General features: G+C 40.8%; 1 protein-coding gene across 2 annotated transcripts in view; it reads right to left on the reverse strand.

Moving 5' to 3' along the window:
• ccar1 (cell division cycle and apoptosis regulator 1) overlaps window positions 1-17,575 on the reverse strand; it is a 35,893-nt gene that overhangs the window by 15,258 nt on the left and 3,060 nt on the right. The window contains exons 2-12 of one of the 2 annotated variants that reach the window (XM_034185065.1): window positions 14,701-14,862; window positions 14,060-14,235; window positions 13,828-13,941; window positions 8,563-8,595; window positions 7,277-7,473; window positions 3,643-3,769; window positions 2,828-2,947; window positions 1,784-1,976; window positions 1,535-1,673; window positions 1,275-1,430; window positions 941-1,166 (exon numbers count right to left, since the gene is read on the reverse strand). In XM_034185065.1, coding sequence (XP_034040956.1) covers window positions 941-1,166; window positions 1,275-1,430; window positions 1,535-1,673; window positions 1,784-1,976; window positions 2,828-2,947; window positions 3,643-3,769; window positions 7,277-7,473; window positions 8,563-8,595; window positions 13,828-13,941; window positions 14,060-14,235; window positions 14,701-14,812 — 1,593 coding nt within the window. In that variant the 5' untranslated portion in view covers window positions 14,813-14,862. Of the gene's footprint in view, window positions 1-940; window positions 1,167-1,274; window positions 1,431-1,534; window positions 1,674-1,783; window positions 1,977-2,827; window positions 2,948-3,642; window positions 3,770-7,276; window positions 7,474-8,562; window positions 8,596-13,821; window positions 13,942-14,059; window positions 14,236-14,700; window positions 14,863-17,575 lie in introns of both variants that reach the window. The other variant, XM_034185064.1, reaches the window with a different exon arrangement.

Genomic DNA, 17,575 nt, shown 5'->3' on the forward strand with positions numbered 1-17,575 from the left:
GCAGGTTCAGGTTGGAGGACCTCAGGCCCCTGGTGGACACATACGGTTGGATCAGTTCCTTGATGTATTCCGGAGCCTGCCCATGCAGAGCTCTAAATGTAAGCACCAGGATTTTATAATTTGTCCTAAACGAGACAGGGAGCCAATGCAGGGACTTGAGTATTGGGCTAATATGGGCTCTCCTGTGGGTGCAGGTCAGAAGCCGTGCAGCGGAGTTTTGCACAACCTGGAAACGAGCCAGTTCTTTCTTATTAAGACACGTGAACAGGCTGTTACAGTAATCCAGTCGCGAAGATATAAAAGCATGTACAATCATCTCTAACTCTTCAAAAGAGATATTCCGGATCTGGAAAAAACAATTCCTAACTAACTGTTTCATATGATGTTCCAGAGACACCCCTTTATCCAAGATAATGCCAAGATTGCGCAGGCTGCCCTTAACTGAACTATTCAGTTCACCAAGGTGCAGCCTAATAGCAGGCACGGCACTCTCCGGAGCAACATTTAAAATCACCGATTTTGTTTTTGCACAACATTTCTGTGTTTTTCTCCATTTGCTCATTTTCAGCACCACATGGAGAACAGCTTTCTTCACAGTCAAAACAAAGAAATAGTTTTTCTGTTCAGACATTTCACAATATAAGTCCTAAATATAAGTGCTACTGACCAACAGGAACGCAACTTTTTTTTTTTTAAGAATTTTTTTCTCACATTATAAACTGCTTTACGAGAAAACACTTTTCTGAAACTTGAAAAGATTGTGTGCATCAAGGAACAGCTGCAGCTTTGCAAGTACTAGTAATATATGCTCTTCAAGCTATAAGCAATAATGACAAAAAACTGATTTTTTTTCAGTGCATCTATGTTTTTGTTTGTCTATCATATTGCATTTCATATTAGTGTTACACAGGCACTTTGCATATATCTTTGAAAGTCAGACCTTAGCACTGTAGGTGTGGTTAGCATCAGGCGGGTCCAGCACAGCTGTATTCTTGACGAGGGGATCCACTTCTTTGTGCAAGATGTGGAAGTTGCAAGCATTGCTTAACTGGAATGGCCGCATTAAAGGAAATGCATCCACCCAGGTGAAGGCAGCATCAAAAAAGTCACTTGGAATGTAGAGACTCTGATAACGCCTCCTCAGCTCCATGATGTCACAGCTGGAGCTACAGAACATGGAGTACAGCCTTTACTTTCAAAGACACTGAACGGCTCGAGTAGAACACCAGATGTTCATATCAGATGAACCAAATCAAACAAAACGGTCAACTCACCCATCTAAGCTGAACTTTGAAAACTGAACTGTGTATCGAGGCACCACTCTACGGGGCCGCCGAGGTGAGCGGTCACGTCTTGGAGATCGATCTCTTGAACGCTTCCGTGTGGGGGACCGCTCTCTTGACCTCCTGCGATCACGGTCTCTGTCTCGGCTGAAGAATTAAATAGCAACAAGAACGCGAATAAGTGACACAAAATAGAAACGCATCACAAAGCAGCAGGTTAACTCAAACAGACGCAGTCATCTCCATCTGACCTGCGCTCCTCCTTAGTCCTCAGGATGAGCTCCGGGACTCTATCATTGCGACTGGTGAAGCGAGGCACGGGTTCAATCCTCCGGACAGGCTGTGGCATCATCCTGACTGGAGGCTGAAGAAGACCTCCTGGAAAGACATCTAGACAAAAAGAAAATGTCAGCAAGCTCAAACAATGGAAATGGCAAAAATAAAATACATTATCAACAGCTGGAAGAATGTTGCAGAAGGATCCCAACTGGCTTCTTTACCTTTGGGCGGAGGCTGTGGCAGCAGAGGCTGAGGAGGGTTTTGGAGTAGTGGCACTAGAGAAGCAGCAGAAAGCTGAGCCTGCAGCAGGGAAGCAGGAGGGGCCTGAGCTGGGACACTGAATGTTGTTGGGGGAGGTAGTGACTGCAGAATGGTCGGAGCTGCCTTTATCATGTTGGGAGCTTGAGACTGGCTCTAGAAAAAAAAAAAGAACAATAATAATAATATATATATATATATATATATATATATATATATATATATATATAAGCATGAAGCATACCTTTCCAACAACAAACCTCATAAAATAACTATATGAAAAATAAGATAACGGTACAAAATGTCAGTGGCTGCATGAACATAGACATCAGAAAAATCTGCTCGGGTGTCCTAATCAAAGCATATCTGGTGCCTAAAACATTGCTGTATTTTGAAAGCATAATTTCATCCAAATACACAGAAAATGTCTAATTTGTAGTAGGAGTATGAGCATATTGCGTGGAAATTCTGGGTTTTGATACCAAAGACAAAGGTCTGTGTTGCTGTGAACATCTATTACTGCCCTGGGGTTTATGAAATTAAAAGTTTTGTTCTTTGCTGAAACTGATTACTAAAACAAACAATAACTTCTGACAGCAAAACAGAACAGTTGTGTTTGGAAAGAATCCCTTGAATTTCAACAGATTTATCACAAAATGTAAGAAATTGCTTTCATTTTTAACTTCATTCCTGTTAAAATTGGGGTTGCAGGCTTTACAGAAAATTGATATTGCTATTTTTTTCCAAGCTTATGTTTGGATTTTATTAATTTCCATTTTAATATCGAGTTGCACAAGGAGGAGCATCAGACATAAAGCTTGTGCCAAAATCGACTTGCAGATCCACTTTGGATCTGCTGTGGCGACCACAAGTGAAACAAGGGAGAAGCTGAGGGACTTATTTATATGTACTTAAAATGTGCAGAAAATTAAATAAATACAAAAAAGAAGAAGAAAAACTCTGAAGGAACTGAAAACGTGGAGCGAGTGACTTAAAGGGGTGGTTACATTTTGTCTGGTGTCCACAGTGGGGTGCATGTCCGAGTAGCGCAGCTGCATTGTTGGTTCGCTGTAAAGGCTGCTGAGCTGCGGGGAGGATTGAGGTAAAGGCTGAGGCTGCTGATGATGCTGGAAGGATGGAAAATATATCAGTTAGCATATATAAGGAAATATATTAGAATTCCTGAAAACTTTAAACTGAACCAGTAGCCCTCACTTTGGGACTTTTCAAAAGAAAAACATTTAATCCTTTTCACTGTGTCCCAGTGAACAAGCACAAGATCACTGACAAATCACAGTACTTACTCTGACAAAGCTGAAATTAACTGAATAAAATGGACAGAGAGCAGCAGCAGAGCAACATCAGTTTAAAATAATCAGATTAGCACTTTGTGGTGACTTATGATCTGGAGCGGTGTAAATAAAATTAATTACATTGTGATTTTTAGGTGCCTTGTCAGAGCATTTTTGGAGGGTCAAGTGTAAGTTGCTATTTTAATCATGGAATCCTATTTTTAAATTTTGTTTAAGACCACCTGTTTAACACCAGGAGGACACATTTTTCCTAGAGTGAAAAACAAAAAGCTTGTCATAAAACATACTTCCAAAGTAAGTACGATCTAAGTCTTTGGTAACTATTTAAGTCACATAAGGAATGTGTCAGTCATTCTTCTAGACAAGGAAATTTTTAAACCATGAAGAAATGTAGCGTGAACAGCAAGCATGCACCCTGGTTACACCGTTACAATAACTTCCAATGAAATGCATTAAAACCTTTTCCATTCATTCTTAAGGCTTTGTGTTTAACAGTTGAATTTTCTCACCGACTGGTTTCCTAGCTGAGGTAAGGTCTGAATACGCTGGGCGTTCCACTTGAAGGGCATGTTGGGGTTGTACACAGCTTCCACTAACACCCTGTCGCCTACCTGAGGGGTCTTCCCCTTCACAGCACTGAAAAGAAAGAAAAGTTCTGCAAACTCTGCATGTCTCACTTAAGGTAATTACCTTCACCAACAAAGTTGGGCAGAGGTAATGTTTTTGCCCATTTGTTTTTGAACAGCCTGGAACCCACAATTTTTCATACATCGTTATAATCTTTTTTTTTTTTTGAGATTTCATATCCTGATAGGCAAGCACTGATTCCATTTTCAAAGTTAAGAAAAATCCCTATCCTTTAACATTGAATGAATTTTCAGAAATTTATAACTGTCAAACCAAATCAAATTTCTTTCATATTTCAGAGCGTTATGTAGGGCTGTCACGATTAGGAATTTCTGGAAACGATTAATTGTCAGACAAATAATTGCAATTGATGAATATATTGTCTATTTTTTTTTCTTTTTCCCTTCTTTATATTCTACTGTCGTAGTATAATTACACAACTCTGGAAGAATGTTTGGCTTCTGTGAGTGGAGAAACTGGGAATAGTGCAACATTTTTATTTTTATCGTCATTTGTCCCAACTTTTTCTCATTTGTAGTTGTTTCTGTGGCATTTCTGAAATTGTCTCTCCTCATCAGTCACGTTTTGTGCTTAAACACTACATTAAGCTCAAGACTGAACAAATAAATACCTTTAGAAAATAACAGCTGTTAAAGTTCAGAGTTCTCACCTAATTTTTGTGATCTGTGCATCTGAACATCACCACAGCTTCTCCACGTCAGGGTTTTTTTTAACTGCAGGCTGCAGCACAATGACGTCAGACTCTGAGTCGTTTTATGCTTTGTAGATAAAATAAATAATTCATGGTAATCGCGAATATGAAAAATAATCATGATTGGCGAATATTGTAATAACTGTGACTGCCCTAGCGTTATGTAGGAAAGTATCCTTTATTGACTGACAAAGTTTGATCCACATCACAGATTTTGTGGCCATTAAAAACCCATTTAACGTATATTCTACAACTATGTAAATCAAACGTGCCCCAATCACTCTCACATTTGAAAGTGAGGTGCAGAATGGCACTCAGGGCCGTCACACCTGGACGATTTAGTCAGCGTATGCCAACATGTGAAAAATGCACCGAATGTGCTGGATACTTCGAATGCAGCTGTCACACCATGACAATTTAGCCAGCTATGCTGACAGCCGTATTTCCACCAAGTGGTTCAGGTGGAACGGTTAAGTTTGGTTGTTTCCACCTCCAGCAGAACCCTTTTGTTTGGCAGGCGGAAAACGTAAATACTGACGACCAAGTCATCAAGCACATGTACGCTGTTGCACGGCCTTTCAACTCCACACAGAGGCCAAACAGAGTAAATTAAATTTTTTTACTTTTTTTTTTTCAGAAGATGTTTTCCAAAATCTGGACGCTTTTCATCAGGCTTTGATGATGAATCTGACTGAAGCTAACAGTTAAGATTAAGACTTTATACTTACTCCATGTGTAAATGGTTTTAATATTTTTAACAGTCTGAACTGTTCGAATGAGGACTGCAGCTTTCAGCTGTCGAGCCAATCAATGGACAGCATTAATGGACGTATTGTGGCTTATGAGTAACTTACAAGAAACGTGTGTTATGCAGCTGTCACACCTTAATTAACCAGCACATGCTGACAGCCTCATTTCCACCCAGTGTTGCGGGTCAGAAACAGAGTAATTTGACATTATTTTTTAATTTTCATTTCTTATCTTGGTGAACTATTTTCATTGTGTACAGAATGGTGATGAGTGGACTGGCTGTGGCAAATGCTGCCGTGAATGACTGAAGTGCTGCGACTCTTTAAATGTTTAAAGCGCTGTTGACTTCTGATCAGCTCATCACAGACCTGAATAATAAAATGTTGTCATGGTTTAAACTTTTAAAGTGCCAGTTGACCGCGGTCAGGTGAGATGTGAATGAAATGCTGTGTGATCTGTCGGTGTGGTGATCACCGACAGCGACAGTGCTTTAAATGTTTAAACAGAGCATTAATCAGGCGTGACCACACCTGATCTAACAGGTTGACTGATGATCACACCGACGACGCTTTAAAGAGTCACTGCACATTAATCAGGTGTGATCACCCAGATCGATCGATTGATAGATCAGGTCGTCTGAGAATCACAAGACGGCAACGGTACTTTAAAAATTTAAATCATCACAGCGCTTCTGTGTGATCAGAGTGCAACACAGTCTGAGAAACGCACCTTGGGCAGAAAAACCACAGAGGGACTTGCTTTAAAACGCTACATTTCCAGCCAGGAATTGAAGTATTTTCAGACGCCATTTTCAAAAATCAGGACATTATGTGGATTCATGTCTAGCTATGATGGTGAAATGGACTGAAGTGAACAGGTCAGATTTACTCCTTGTGTGAATGAAACTTTTTGATCTGCATGAGGACTGCAGGTTTCAGCCAATCAATGGCCAGCATTAATGAATGTATTTAGACTTATGAGTAAATTATAAGAAAGATGTACCAACAATCACATAACTTACCTACAACTTATGTCCAGTATGTGCCGGACGTATGAGTCACACGCAGGCATTGAAATTTTTCAGCATGCCCAAAATTTTTCAAGGAGCTCAGCTTATTATCACGTGTATCAGCGAGCTTCAGTGCATTTCAATGTACTCTTAACTTATATATATATAAAAACTTAACCTTAACTTATTTAGACTTATGCCTGCATTTATTAATATGATTGGCATACGCTGGCTAAATCATCAAGGTGTGACAGAGCTTTCTTTAATCGTATAACTTACCTACGATTTATGGCCGGCATATTGGGGACGTATCAGCCATACATCAAAAATATTGTGGGTACCCAAAATTTTTCAACATACTCGCCGTATTACAATGTATATGAGCGTGCTTCAACATGCTCTTAACAAAACATACCCATGATGTACGTCAGTGTATGCCAGCGTTTTTAATATGGTCAGCATACGCTGGCTAAATCATCAAGGTGTGACAGGGAGTCACCATCATCAGACCAAGTTTGATCCGGATTGTGAATTTTGTGGACATTTGAGTTTAATATTGAAAAGCCCATTTGGTGTACATTTTACATTATACCTCAATCACTCTCATTTTTCTGTTATGGATTTATCTACACCGCCAAAATTTGATGGAGATTCCATTTTTCTGAAAAAGAATTCAGAAACCTATAAAGTGGGGGGGGGGGGGGGACTGACACCACCAACCACAAAAAAAAAAAAAAAAAAAAAAAAAATTGATTCAAATGCATGAACTATATGCATATTCCTGAAATTTGATCACATCTAAAGTAGCTTATGAAAAGCCACTTCTAACAGGACTTTGACCTTGAATGAGCACAGTGTTCTAGTTTTAGTCTGAAATTGAAAAATGTGCCAGTATTATTTGTATGTGTATGATTTCCCTTACAAACAGAAGAAAAAAAACAGAATTCAAAATTGAATTTGGGGAAAAGGTAACAACAAAACTGTCATGCACCAAAATTTTACAAATTGGGAGAAAGAAAAAAAAAAAAAAACCCTCGCATTTCACCTAAGTTGAAAGAAGACATCTTCATCCACAAAGCCAAAGGTATCGTGTAGCTTGTTGACGACGCCAGTGAAAACGCGCTGCTTCTGTGGTTGCGTCTGCTGTTGGTGGCTAGAACGTGGCGTTGGATAGGACACAGTAATTTGTGCCGTCTGCTGCGGGTTGGACAGACTCAGACTGGTGGGCAAGGCCACAGGAGGCTGAGAGTTGAGCACAGAAAGAGGGAATATATTTTGACAGTAAGAGGGGCACTTCAGATGGTGTAAAAAGTCCTCATTATTGCCTTTCTCACAGACTGTTATGTATATTTAAACCTCAGGTTAGTTTGGTAACATCCCTTTTAAAAGTACATTTACTTCTAAGCAAGAATTTGACTAAAGTATTTATATTTTACAACAACATGGTAAACTCAACTATAACAAAAAAGTCTATCAGTTTGAACATTAAATATCTTGTCTTTGTGGTGTATTCAATTGAATATAGGTTGAAGAGGATTTGCAAATAATTGTATTCTGTTTTTATTTACATTTCACACAACGTCCCAGCTTCATTGGAATTTGGGTTTAAAGACAGTCACTGCTTCACTTTAAATGGGTCTATTTCAGATGATCAGCGTGGACCATCTTTCTCTTAAAAGGCTACATTTTACTCTGTGTGTCACGCTGGAAATGTGTAGCTATCGTTGCTAACTTGATTAGCTGTTATGCTTATGCTTCTTCTGTTTTTTTTTCCTGGGGACGTTGCAGCGCCACACACCGGCCTGGCATATGTACTACAACAGTAAACGAAGCACTGGGTCACAGAATTTGCCTTGAACATTTTTGTAATCAAATTATTCGAGTTACTCGACCAATCTTTTCAGCCCTAGATTGGAGTACTTTAACTGTTGCTACAATCATTATTTGAATCCAAACAGAACTTCTTTCAGGTTCAAGCTGTCACAAAACAAGTTCTACCGCACATCAGTGAGTCACCAATTGCACATCTTGCAAATTTGGCAGGAGATTGTGCTCCAAACAAAGCCATTAATTAAGCTGTGATTTGTGATATTGTTCAACAGCTACACATATTTAACAGAGCTATAACAATGACTTAAATTAACCAAATATTTTGATAATCCATTAATTGTTTTGAGTATCTTAAGAGAAAGAGTCCAAATGTGCTGACTCCAGCTTCTTAAATGTCAACAATTTCTAGTTTCTTTCCTCCTCTGTGATAATAAACTCAGTATGGGTTGTGATCAAAACAAGACATTGGAGTAAAGTAATATTTAATATTATGAGAAATACCTGAGAAATCAGCGCCTGTTGGGCCTGCGGAAGCTGTAAAGAAAAAAATGATAAGACAACATCAAGCATCGTTTTGTTGACTTCATACTTTAGAATTGCAATGACAACAAAACCACACTTTATACAGTTGCAATGTTCTTACCATACATTTACATGCTGTCAAAAGGAAAAATAATTTATGATGATAACAATGAAAAGCAAAGAAATAAACTTTTGTTTGGAAGTACAAAAATGGATGAGGGATTGCAGGACTAAAAGTGCATTATACTTGAGCAGAGACAAAATTAAAGCTTTGTGATATTATAAAGCCCTGGTCACAACCCACTGTGCGTTTTTTTTTCGCCGTACGTTTTCTGCAGAAGCCACGGCCACTACGTTTTTGTGAAAACGTACGGAGGCAGTAGCAAGAGGAGGGAGGGAGTACGTTCAACGCACGTCTCTAGGAGTGTAACGATAAAGAGTTGACAATAAAGCAGTGTGTGTGTGTGTGTGTGTGGGGTCGCTTTTCTTTTTTATGAGCGGGACCGGAGCAGCAGGTGTTTTTCGGCGTCGGCGATGCATGAGCATGTCCAGCCTTGCCTCGAAAAGTTATAGCTAGTTAACAGACTGAAGCTGTGGAGTGTGTGTTGCTGACATTTGGAAATAAAGTCCAAGTTCAAGTGAGAAGCTGCGTTGTGCATGCAAGTCTGTCGGCCTCCATAGTATGTGGTGAGTGCCGTAATCCGTACTGCCTACATACGGATTTGGTTAATTCAATAGTAATTGAATGAAAATGTGCTGCTTTGAATCCGTACTGAGGCAGTACTCACAACGTGCGTCATCTGTACTGCTGGTGAATCCGCAGCCTGACCGCAGCGAAAGTTCTGCATGCACTAAAACCTCTACGGCGTGTCTGCATGCTCCTAAATTCGTACTGAGGCAGTACTTAGGACGTACGGATCTCCAAATTTAGCCCACGTTTTTGCAAGTAGACTGCATGCACGTCCAAGTACGGCGGGTTGTGACCACGGCTTAAATCAGCAGCCAACTGAGCATTTTTTAAACAATATTTCAATCATGAGACTTCTGTCAAATCTTCTTCTGACACAAACAAATTCATAGACTGAAAAGCCAAAAACACAAAACCAAAGCAAAGTCAGCATCATGTATTTCCTCCCCAGCCAAAGGTCAGGGAAGAATCTCAACCCGCATAATGTATTCCAGCAGCTTTTTACAGTCTCTTCAATTGAGGGCTTGTTTTCTATCAATACCTCAAACTATGCTTAAAAATATAAATAACCTTGACTACAAGACACTTAAAGTCCAAATGACACAAAACAACCAGCTTTATATAATTATAAATATTAGGGTGCCACAGTACTTAAAAGTCACAGTTCGAGTTCAGTACAGAAGCGTTAATCTGAGCAGCACAGAGTTGCCATCAGACACTTTAGCACTGTGAGACAAAATGTAAATTAGAGCCCAACCAATATATCGGCCGGCCGATATTATTGGCCGATATAAGCCCTTTTCAAAGTACTCACTATCGGCTGAAATTCTGCCAATAGAACGCCAACAATTTCTCATAAACAGAACAGTTACTGAAATAATGTTAGTCGGCAATGTAAAATGTCCTTGCGCCGTTTGTCCAGTAGATGGAGCTCTGACTCCATTCAACTGAGAGCTGCTTACACCCTGCTTAAATGTGTTCATCACCGGCCCCTGTAGTTCACCATCACACTGCACTGATCAGCTGACAAAAGCATACAAGTAAGTTTATAAGGATGTTGTTTGTAATAACTTTGCGATTACATTCACCCCACATTTCTCCCGTTTCAGTTCAACTCAGTTTATGTAGTAATGTGTCAAATGTGCTTCATTGCGTCAGTCATGCTTTTTATTAAGCCCACATTGTGTACACCTTATTTCTAGCATGAAAAACTTTAATTTACTGCTAAGAGGTTGAAACATTCAGATTCACTGGTCGCCCGGAAGGGTTCTGGGAATTACTGCCGTTCACCATTAACCCTCTGAGGCCGACGCCATCGTATACAACGTCTGGGACCAAGCTGTACTAAACTGCAAATAATTATTTAATGATATGAGATAGAAACTTACTTTTTTTTCTTTTTTTTTTTCTTTTTTTTGCTGAAACGTTAACTCCACAGACTTTGGATCCACCGTCAGCCATCTTGGTACTCCTCATAGAAGATGAGTGATGACGTGCGCAATGCGAGTGTCCAACCAGAATTGGTTCTCCGTCACATGGTTTTCCAAAATCCAATCGTAGGGCAGATTTACCTCATGTGATATGGCAAAGATCGTTTTCAGGAGTGATATCTTACTAGTTGGCCCGTTTGAATAGCCCCCTAACTGCTCCAACTGCATTTCTGCATTTTTTGAACTTGAAAATTTTTTTCTGTTATAAAGTTAATCAATATGAGGACAAAGCTTCAGCTTTTAGCTCATACCTTTTTTGTTAAGGGTCCAAAAAAGAACATTTTATTCATAAAAATAAATAAATAAATACATATTGGCTGATTTATCGGCTATCGGCAAACCAGACGATTTATCGATTATCTGCATTTTTTTGCATCCAAATATCGTTATCGGCCTCAAAAAAATCCATATCAGCCGGGCTCTAGTGTAAATGTAAACTTTATTTCATTAAACATTTATGAATTGATTACATCTCATCATTCACGTTGGGATGAATTTATTGTGCAGTGCGTTAACTGTGCGCTGACTGTGTCTGAGTTAATCATGTCTCAATTTCAAATCACACTCTCCATGGGAAAAGATATGCTTAAAATTTTCAGTGCTGTTATCACTCTGACAGTGAGTGCTTCACACGGATCCAGAGTGAGGCCGTGCAACTTACTAAACCACAGTTGGCGTACTGTCTGGATCAACAGTGATTTGACAGAGACCAAGAGGAGGGAAAAGAAGAAGAAGGAAAAAAAAAAAAACCTAGCCTGCAGCAAGCATTTCACATTAAATATATATTAATAGTTAGCTGTAAATCTGAATTTCCTATATGGTATATTTGTACAGGTAAACCGCGTTAACTCGCGTATGTGTAACTCACATTTTGGCTTTACTCACAGTCGATTTGTGGAACCTGAAAATTTAGATGACTGTATACTTGACTAAGTTTTAGTGGTAAACCACATTAACTCTTGGTTTCAGATAACTTGTGGTCCGACTTTGCGGACCCCAACCTTTGCAAGTTAACAGGGTTCACCTATACGAAAGTATCGGACCTTTTTATTTTTTGCAAAAACCATATGGATTTGAATTACGTGTGATTGCATCAGCCAAGCTTGAACCTTCGTGCGCATGCGTGAGTTTTTTCACGCCTGTCGGTTGCGTCATTCGCCTGTGAGCAGTGTGGTCCACCCCTCTCGTCGGATTTTTATTGCAAATAAAATGTCTGAACGATTTGGAGCTTTGCTGCATCAAATTTTTCCAGAAACTGTGAGAGACCTCCAGGTGGACACCATTCGGAAAATTCAGATGGCTTTCAGGGACGATTTTATGGGGATTACACAGATTAAGGAGTGCTCCAGCCGGTTTAAAGACCGCCCACAGCGTCAGAGCACGACGCACTCCGAGCACCGATTGACAGGCTGAAACCCCGCTCAAACAACCAGATCATTTCCAAAGTGAGGGCTTTGTTGATCCGGGACGTCGTCTGACTTCCACAAAAAAGGCAGAAGGCGTGGACATCAGCACTTTTTCAGCACATTCCACTGTTACAGGAGTTTTTTTCATGGAAAGAGGAGTGGAGGAATGCGCCACCATGCCGCTCATGGTCTCACAGGACGGCTTTCAGATGGCTTTTAGACGGCTTTCGGTGGCCTTTCAGTCATGTGACTATCCGAGAAATTGTGGATGACCTGGACATGCCAGAACATGTCCTGTGAGGCTTCATCACGGCGTTGCTTTGCGCCATGCGGAAACGTCCCGACACGCGGAATTCCTCCGCACGTCTGTCTCAATGTGCCGAGAAAGTGCTGATGTCCACGTCTTCCGCAATTTCTTTGTTAGTCAGACGACGTCCTGGATCAACACAGTGTCCAGTTTGGAAATGAACGGCACATTCCACTGTTACAGGAGTTTTTGTCATGGAAAGAGGAGCGGAGGAATTCCGCGCGTTGTGGCGGAGCCGCATGGCACAAAGCAACGCCGTGATGAAGCCTCACAGGACATGTTCTGGCATGTCCAGGTCATCCACAATTTCTCGGATATTCACACGACTGAAAAGCCACCGAAAGTCGTCTGAAAGCCATCTGAAAGCCGTCCTTTGAGACCAACACGGAGGTGGTTTTGTGCCGCGCCACTCCGCTTTCCATGAAAAAAAAAAAAAAAACTCCTGTAATAGTGGAATGTGCCGAAAGAGTGCTTATGTCCACGCCTTCTGCCTTTTTTGTGGAAGTCAGACGACGTCCCGGATCAACAAAGCCTTCACTTTGGAAATGAGCTGGTTGTTTGAGCGGGGTTTCAGCCTGTCGATCGGCGCTCGGAGTGCGCCGCGCTCTCAGACGCTGTGGGTGGTCTTTAAACCAGCTGGAGCATTCCTTAAACTGTGTAATCCCCATAAAATCGTCGCTGAAAGCCATCTAAATTTTCCGAATGGTTTCCACATGGAGGTCGATCACAGTTTCTGGAAAAATTTGATGCAGCAAAGCTCCAAATCGTTCAGACATTTTATTCGCAAAAAAAATCCGACGAGAGGGGTGGACCACTGCTCACACAAAGCCTGCTCACATGCGAATGACGCAACCGACAGGCGTGAAAAAACGCACGCATGCGCATGAAGGTTCAAGCTTGGCTGATGCAATCACAGGTGATTCAAATCCATATGGTTTTTGCAAAAATAAAAAGGTCCGATACTTTCCTAACAGACCTCGTATTTCTTTTTGGAGACCGGAGCAGAATTTGTGAATGTTTATGAAAATAAATTTCCTGTCACTTGGATTTTAAGAATCTTGTAATCTGCCTATAACTTAAAATGTACACACTAAAAACAATTATAACAGCTTATGTGAAAAACAATTATGAATCATTTGATGAGACAACCCCCCCAATACAGCTTATGAATGACCTAATACTGCAAAATAAATAAACAAAGAATAAAGCTTGTGCATATTGTCAACATACCAGACAGCAGTTTGTTTGAAGAGATCATTTCATTGTGGTATTATTATGACAAAATGTAGCATATCAGCAGTGGAGTAGCCAAAATATTAAGAGTGAGCCAAAGGAAAAGGAACCCATGTTCACCTGATGAGGTACATTGTACAACTGCTGTTGAGGAGGTTGCTGAGGAGGTTGCTGTTGTTGCTGCTGCTGTTGTTGTTGCTGTTGATACTGTTGGAGGGCTGTATTGATCTGAGACTACAAGCATCAAAGAGAAAATGGGAGACAGAGGTGTTGACTAGCCAACATTAAGCATGACCAAGCAGGAGACACAGATTGCTGACTATACTTAAGTCTGACCACTTAAGTCACCAACCTGCTGTAGTGCAGCTGCAGCAGCTGCTGCCGCTGCTTGCTGCTGTAGCGCTGCAGTCTGCTGAGTAAGCTGGTAATTTGCAGCAGTCTGGTTGCTCAGGGAAGCTGCAGCCAAAGACTGCTGAGAATACACAGAGGGAGATGCACCCAGGAGCGATGGTTGCTGCACACCCAGAGCTGCAGAGGAAAATGACGCTGGTGACCTCTGACAAGTTAGTCTTAAAAATGCACCACACAGGTGCAAAATATAAGCAAAACAAAACATAAGCAAATCTTTGTGGCCAACAGAAATGTTTGCAATTATATATATATATATATATATATATATATATCTTTAATATATGAGAAGGCAAAAATCTCAAAAAGTAATTAAATAAAAATGTGTGCACGTGTACAGAGGACAGAGACACAACCACACATTACTCAGGTTTCATTTTTGTAGTTTTCAGTCAGCATGTATCACTGTAGTCCTTAATGTATCTAGATACAGTGAATGTATAAATACTTTGAAAATATCCAATTGGCACAGAAACCAATTTTCATTTTTAAGACCATCTGCATGCAGATGATTTTATCAGTATAATTGTGTGCTCAATTATAGCAAAATGAAACAGACCCAACCATCAGATTTGCCATACTTACAGTGCAGGCTGTTGAGGTCAAGAGACTGTGCAGAGTGACCTGGTTGGGACACAGCTGTAGCAGCAAACTGAGTTGCCCATGGCGGGTTCTTCTGTCCCCCAAACTGAGCCATGGTTTACTCAGATCACTGGCACCCTATGCTCAACAGATCGATGTTGCGTTCTAAAAATAAATACATAATATCTCTTGTTAGCAAATGTATAGTCTGTATAACATCTTTGATAAACAATTTAACACTGGCTTTCAAGTGCAACAGTCATGTTATGATTTTTTTAATGCTTTACATAATGAGATTGGACTAAGACCCAAATAACACAGTAAACACGCCATCAATAAACAAGTGAGCTTTCCCATGTGAAATTCCACCTACAAGACTTCTCACTGACACAGAAGCTTTGCTTAGCTCTGTGTTAGAAAGCACAGACAGTGCAGCTGTCATCTTGCAAAGAAAAGGTGTCATTCTGCATGGAAATGTGCCTCATAGGGTTGTTATGGCTGAGTGCTCAAATGACAGAGAGAACAAGCAGAATGTTTGGATTCATAGGTTTCCAAAGGACCCACAATGACACAAAAGGTGGGATAAATTTGCGCAACATGACAGATACAAAATTGATCTATATTTGCAGCACATTTTTTTTCTGAGGACTGCTCCACGGAAAGACCAATGTTTTACTCTGAAATTGGAATGTGATCAGAAAATGTGTTGAGACCAGAAGGACTATTTTCCAAAAACAGGAAAATATACGTCCTGCAAATTATGGGTTGCCGAAGACTTTACACCGTGCGTCCTCTGGTGGCCATTTTTGGCAGACGAAAACTCAGAGCTCAATACAAATACGTGTAATTTGATCACTTTTCAAAAGGGATCAGTGTCATCAATAAAGTCAATTTAATGTACAATGGTTCATTTCAGGCCAGCTTGATGTATAAATCAGGGCTGTGAAATGAAAATTGTGAAATCCGAGGAAAATTCGCAGGGGGTCTGCGGAGTTTTCACAGCCCTGATAAATCTCATGGTTCCAGGCAATGAGAGCTATCGGCTAGCTGTTAGAAGCAAGTTAGAGACCAAACAAGCTTGTTTTCATTGGGTGGCCAGTCGCGGAAGTACTAATTCTCGCCTTCAGATTCGCCACTTCGCCGGAAGTGACATGCATCCGTGCCAACCCATATCAGCAAAGTGCAACAAGCAGAATGAAAAGTCACAGGTGAAGTACTTTACAAATTTCAATATGGAGAATTTCTTCCAGGCCCGGTGGTACTCATTGAGGAGGGAGGGGGGCTTGAATCACAAGGTGTATAGCACGGGAGAAGCAAGGCACTCACTAACACTAAAGGTAAAGTGATGTGCTCATTACTTATAGTGCAGCAGATAAATTCATTTTTTCAGTGAAATACTTCACTTATACAAAGAAACATGAAATTTTCTACACATCTTCTTCACAGGTTAAGTCATCATTTTCACTGGATGGCCACTCAAAATTTCAAGATGGCCACCATGAAGTTTTGATCACGTCAATTATGCCCTCCTGGCCATGTATTTGAGTTTCTTTGTTGGTTTTATAGAGCCTATGCAATGTCAGTTGGCATGAGGAGGCAGACAGCCGCCTATTTGTCCATGCCAGGTATGCTGCGGGACATGGCAGCAAGTCTGTCATGATCAAAGCAAATCAGATGTGCTGGTCATTGGCTTGAGTGTCTTCTCAACTCTACATAGTATGGGTGTGCAGCAGTTGTGGTTGGCATTCGGTCAAGGTTCGAGCCTTCGCTGGATTCCCATCCACGACCTGTCAGACTATGTAGGCCAAGAGAGGGCCACAGGAATGCCATTCTTCCATGCCTTCACTGGCTGTGATGTGGTCTCAGCCTTTAGAAACAAAGGGAAGAAGTCAGCTGGGCAAACTTGGGATATGTTCCCAGAGGCTAACCCAGTATTTTCTAAACTGAGCAAGTACCCTCCGTCCATTGAGGATGCAGACATAGAGATTCTGGAGTAGTTTGTGGTTCTCATGTATGACAGATCCAGCACTGTTGACAGTGTAGATGAAGCCAGACTTGACCTGTCTGCCAGGGAGCAGAGGTCGTATGAAGCCATCCCTTCTACCAGTGCAGCTCTGCTTCAACACACCAAACGTGCAGCATACCAGGCAAGATGCATATGGGCTCAGGCAATACTACATCAGCCAGAAGCAGAGAGTCCATCTGATTGGGGCTGGGAGAAAGCAGGTGATGAGTGGAAGGTCTACTGGACAGCCAACTCAACTGCAAAGAGCTGTGAACAACTCATCAAATGTGGCTGCAACTCTTGCTGCCGTGGCAGGTGCAAATGCTACAGGCTCGGACTAGCTTGTACAGCTTTCTGCAGTTACAAATGTGACCTGTAAGCTGTCTCCTGAATGAGCTTATGATTTTTGTATGGGTTTGCTGAGTTAGTCGGCCTAATGTCTTTTGGAAAAGGACACATCTTCTTCCTAGCTGGCCTGAAGTTTTTTTTCAGCTGCAAACCCACAAGCCACATAAATGAGCTCATACTTTTTTTTAATTGATCTTCATTTGCTTATACTTACAGAATACAATTAAAATAGCACAAAGTGAAAGTGGTAAATATATTTTTCTTCCAAAAGGCGCACTAAATCAAATCATTGTCCGGCAAGACTGCCACTCATACAGTGCATATTTACCAGCTTGTAACTGCAAAATTGAGCCAGTGTCACAATGATGCATATCTGGATCAGTTCTATTTTCCCTAGATATCTATAGTCCATCTTTTCATTCATGACATTTCATGACAGGCAGCGATTGCATCTATAGGTATCTCACAACTCTTGCATTCAAAATAATTTAGGATACGTCAACGCCGTAACGGAACTAAAATTCC

The sequence above is a fragment of the Thalassophryne amazonica genome, chromosome 13 (assembly GCF_902500255.1).
Source record: "Thalassophryne amazonica chromosome 13, fThaAma1.1, whole genome shotgun sequence".
NCBI classification, from domain to species: domain Eukaryota; kingdom Metazoa; phylum Chordata; class Actinopteri; order Batrachoidiformes; family Batrachoididae; genus Thalassophryne; species Thalassophryne amazonica.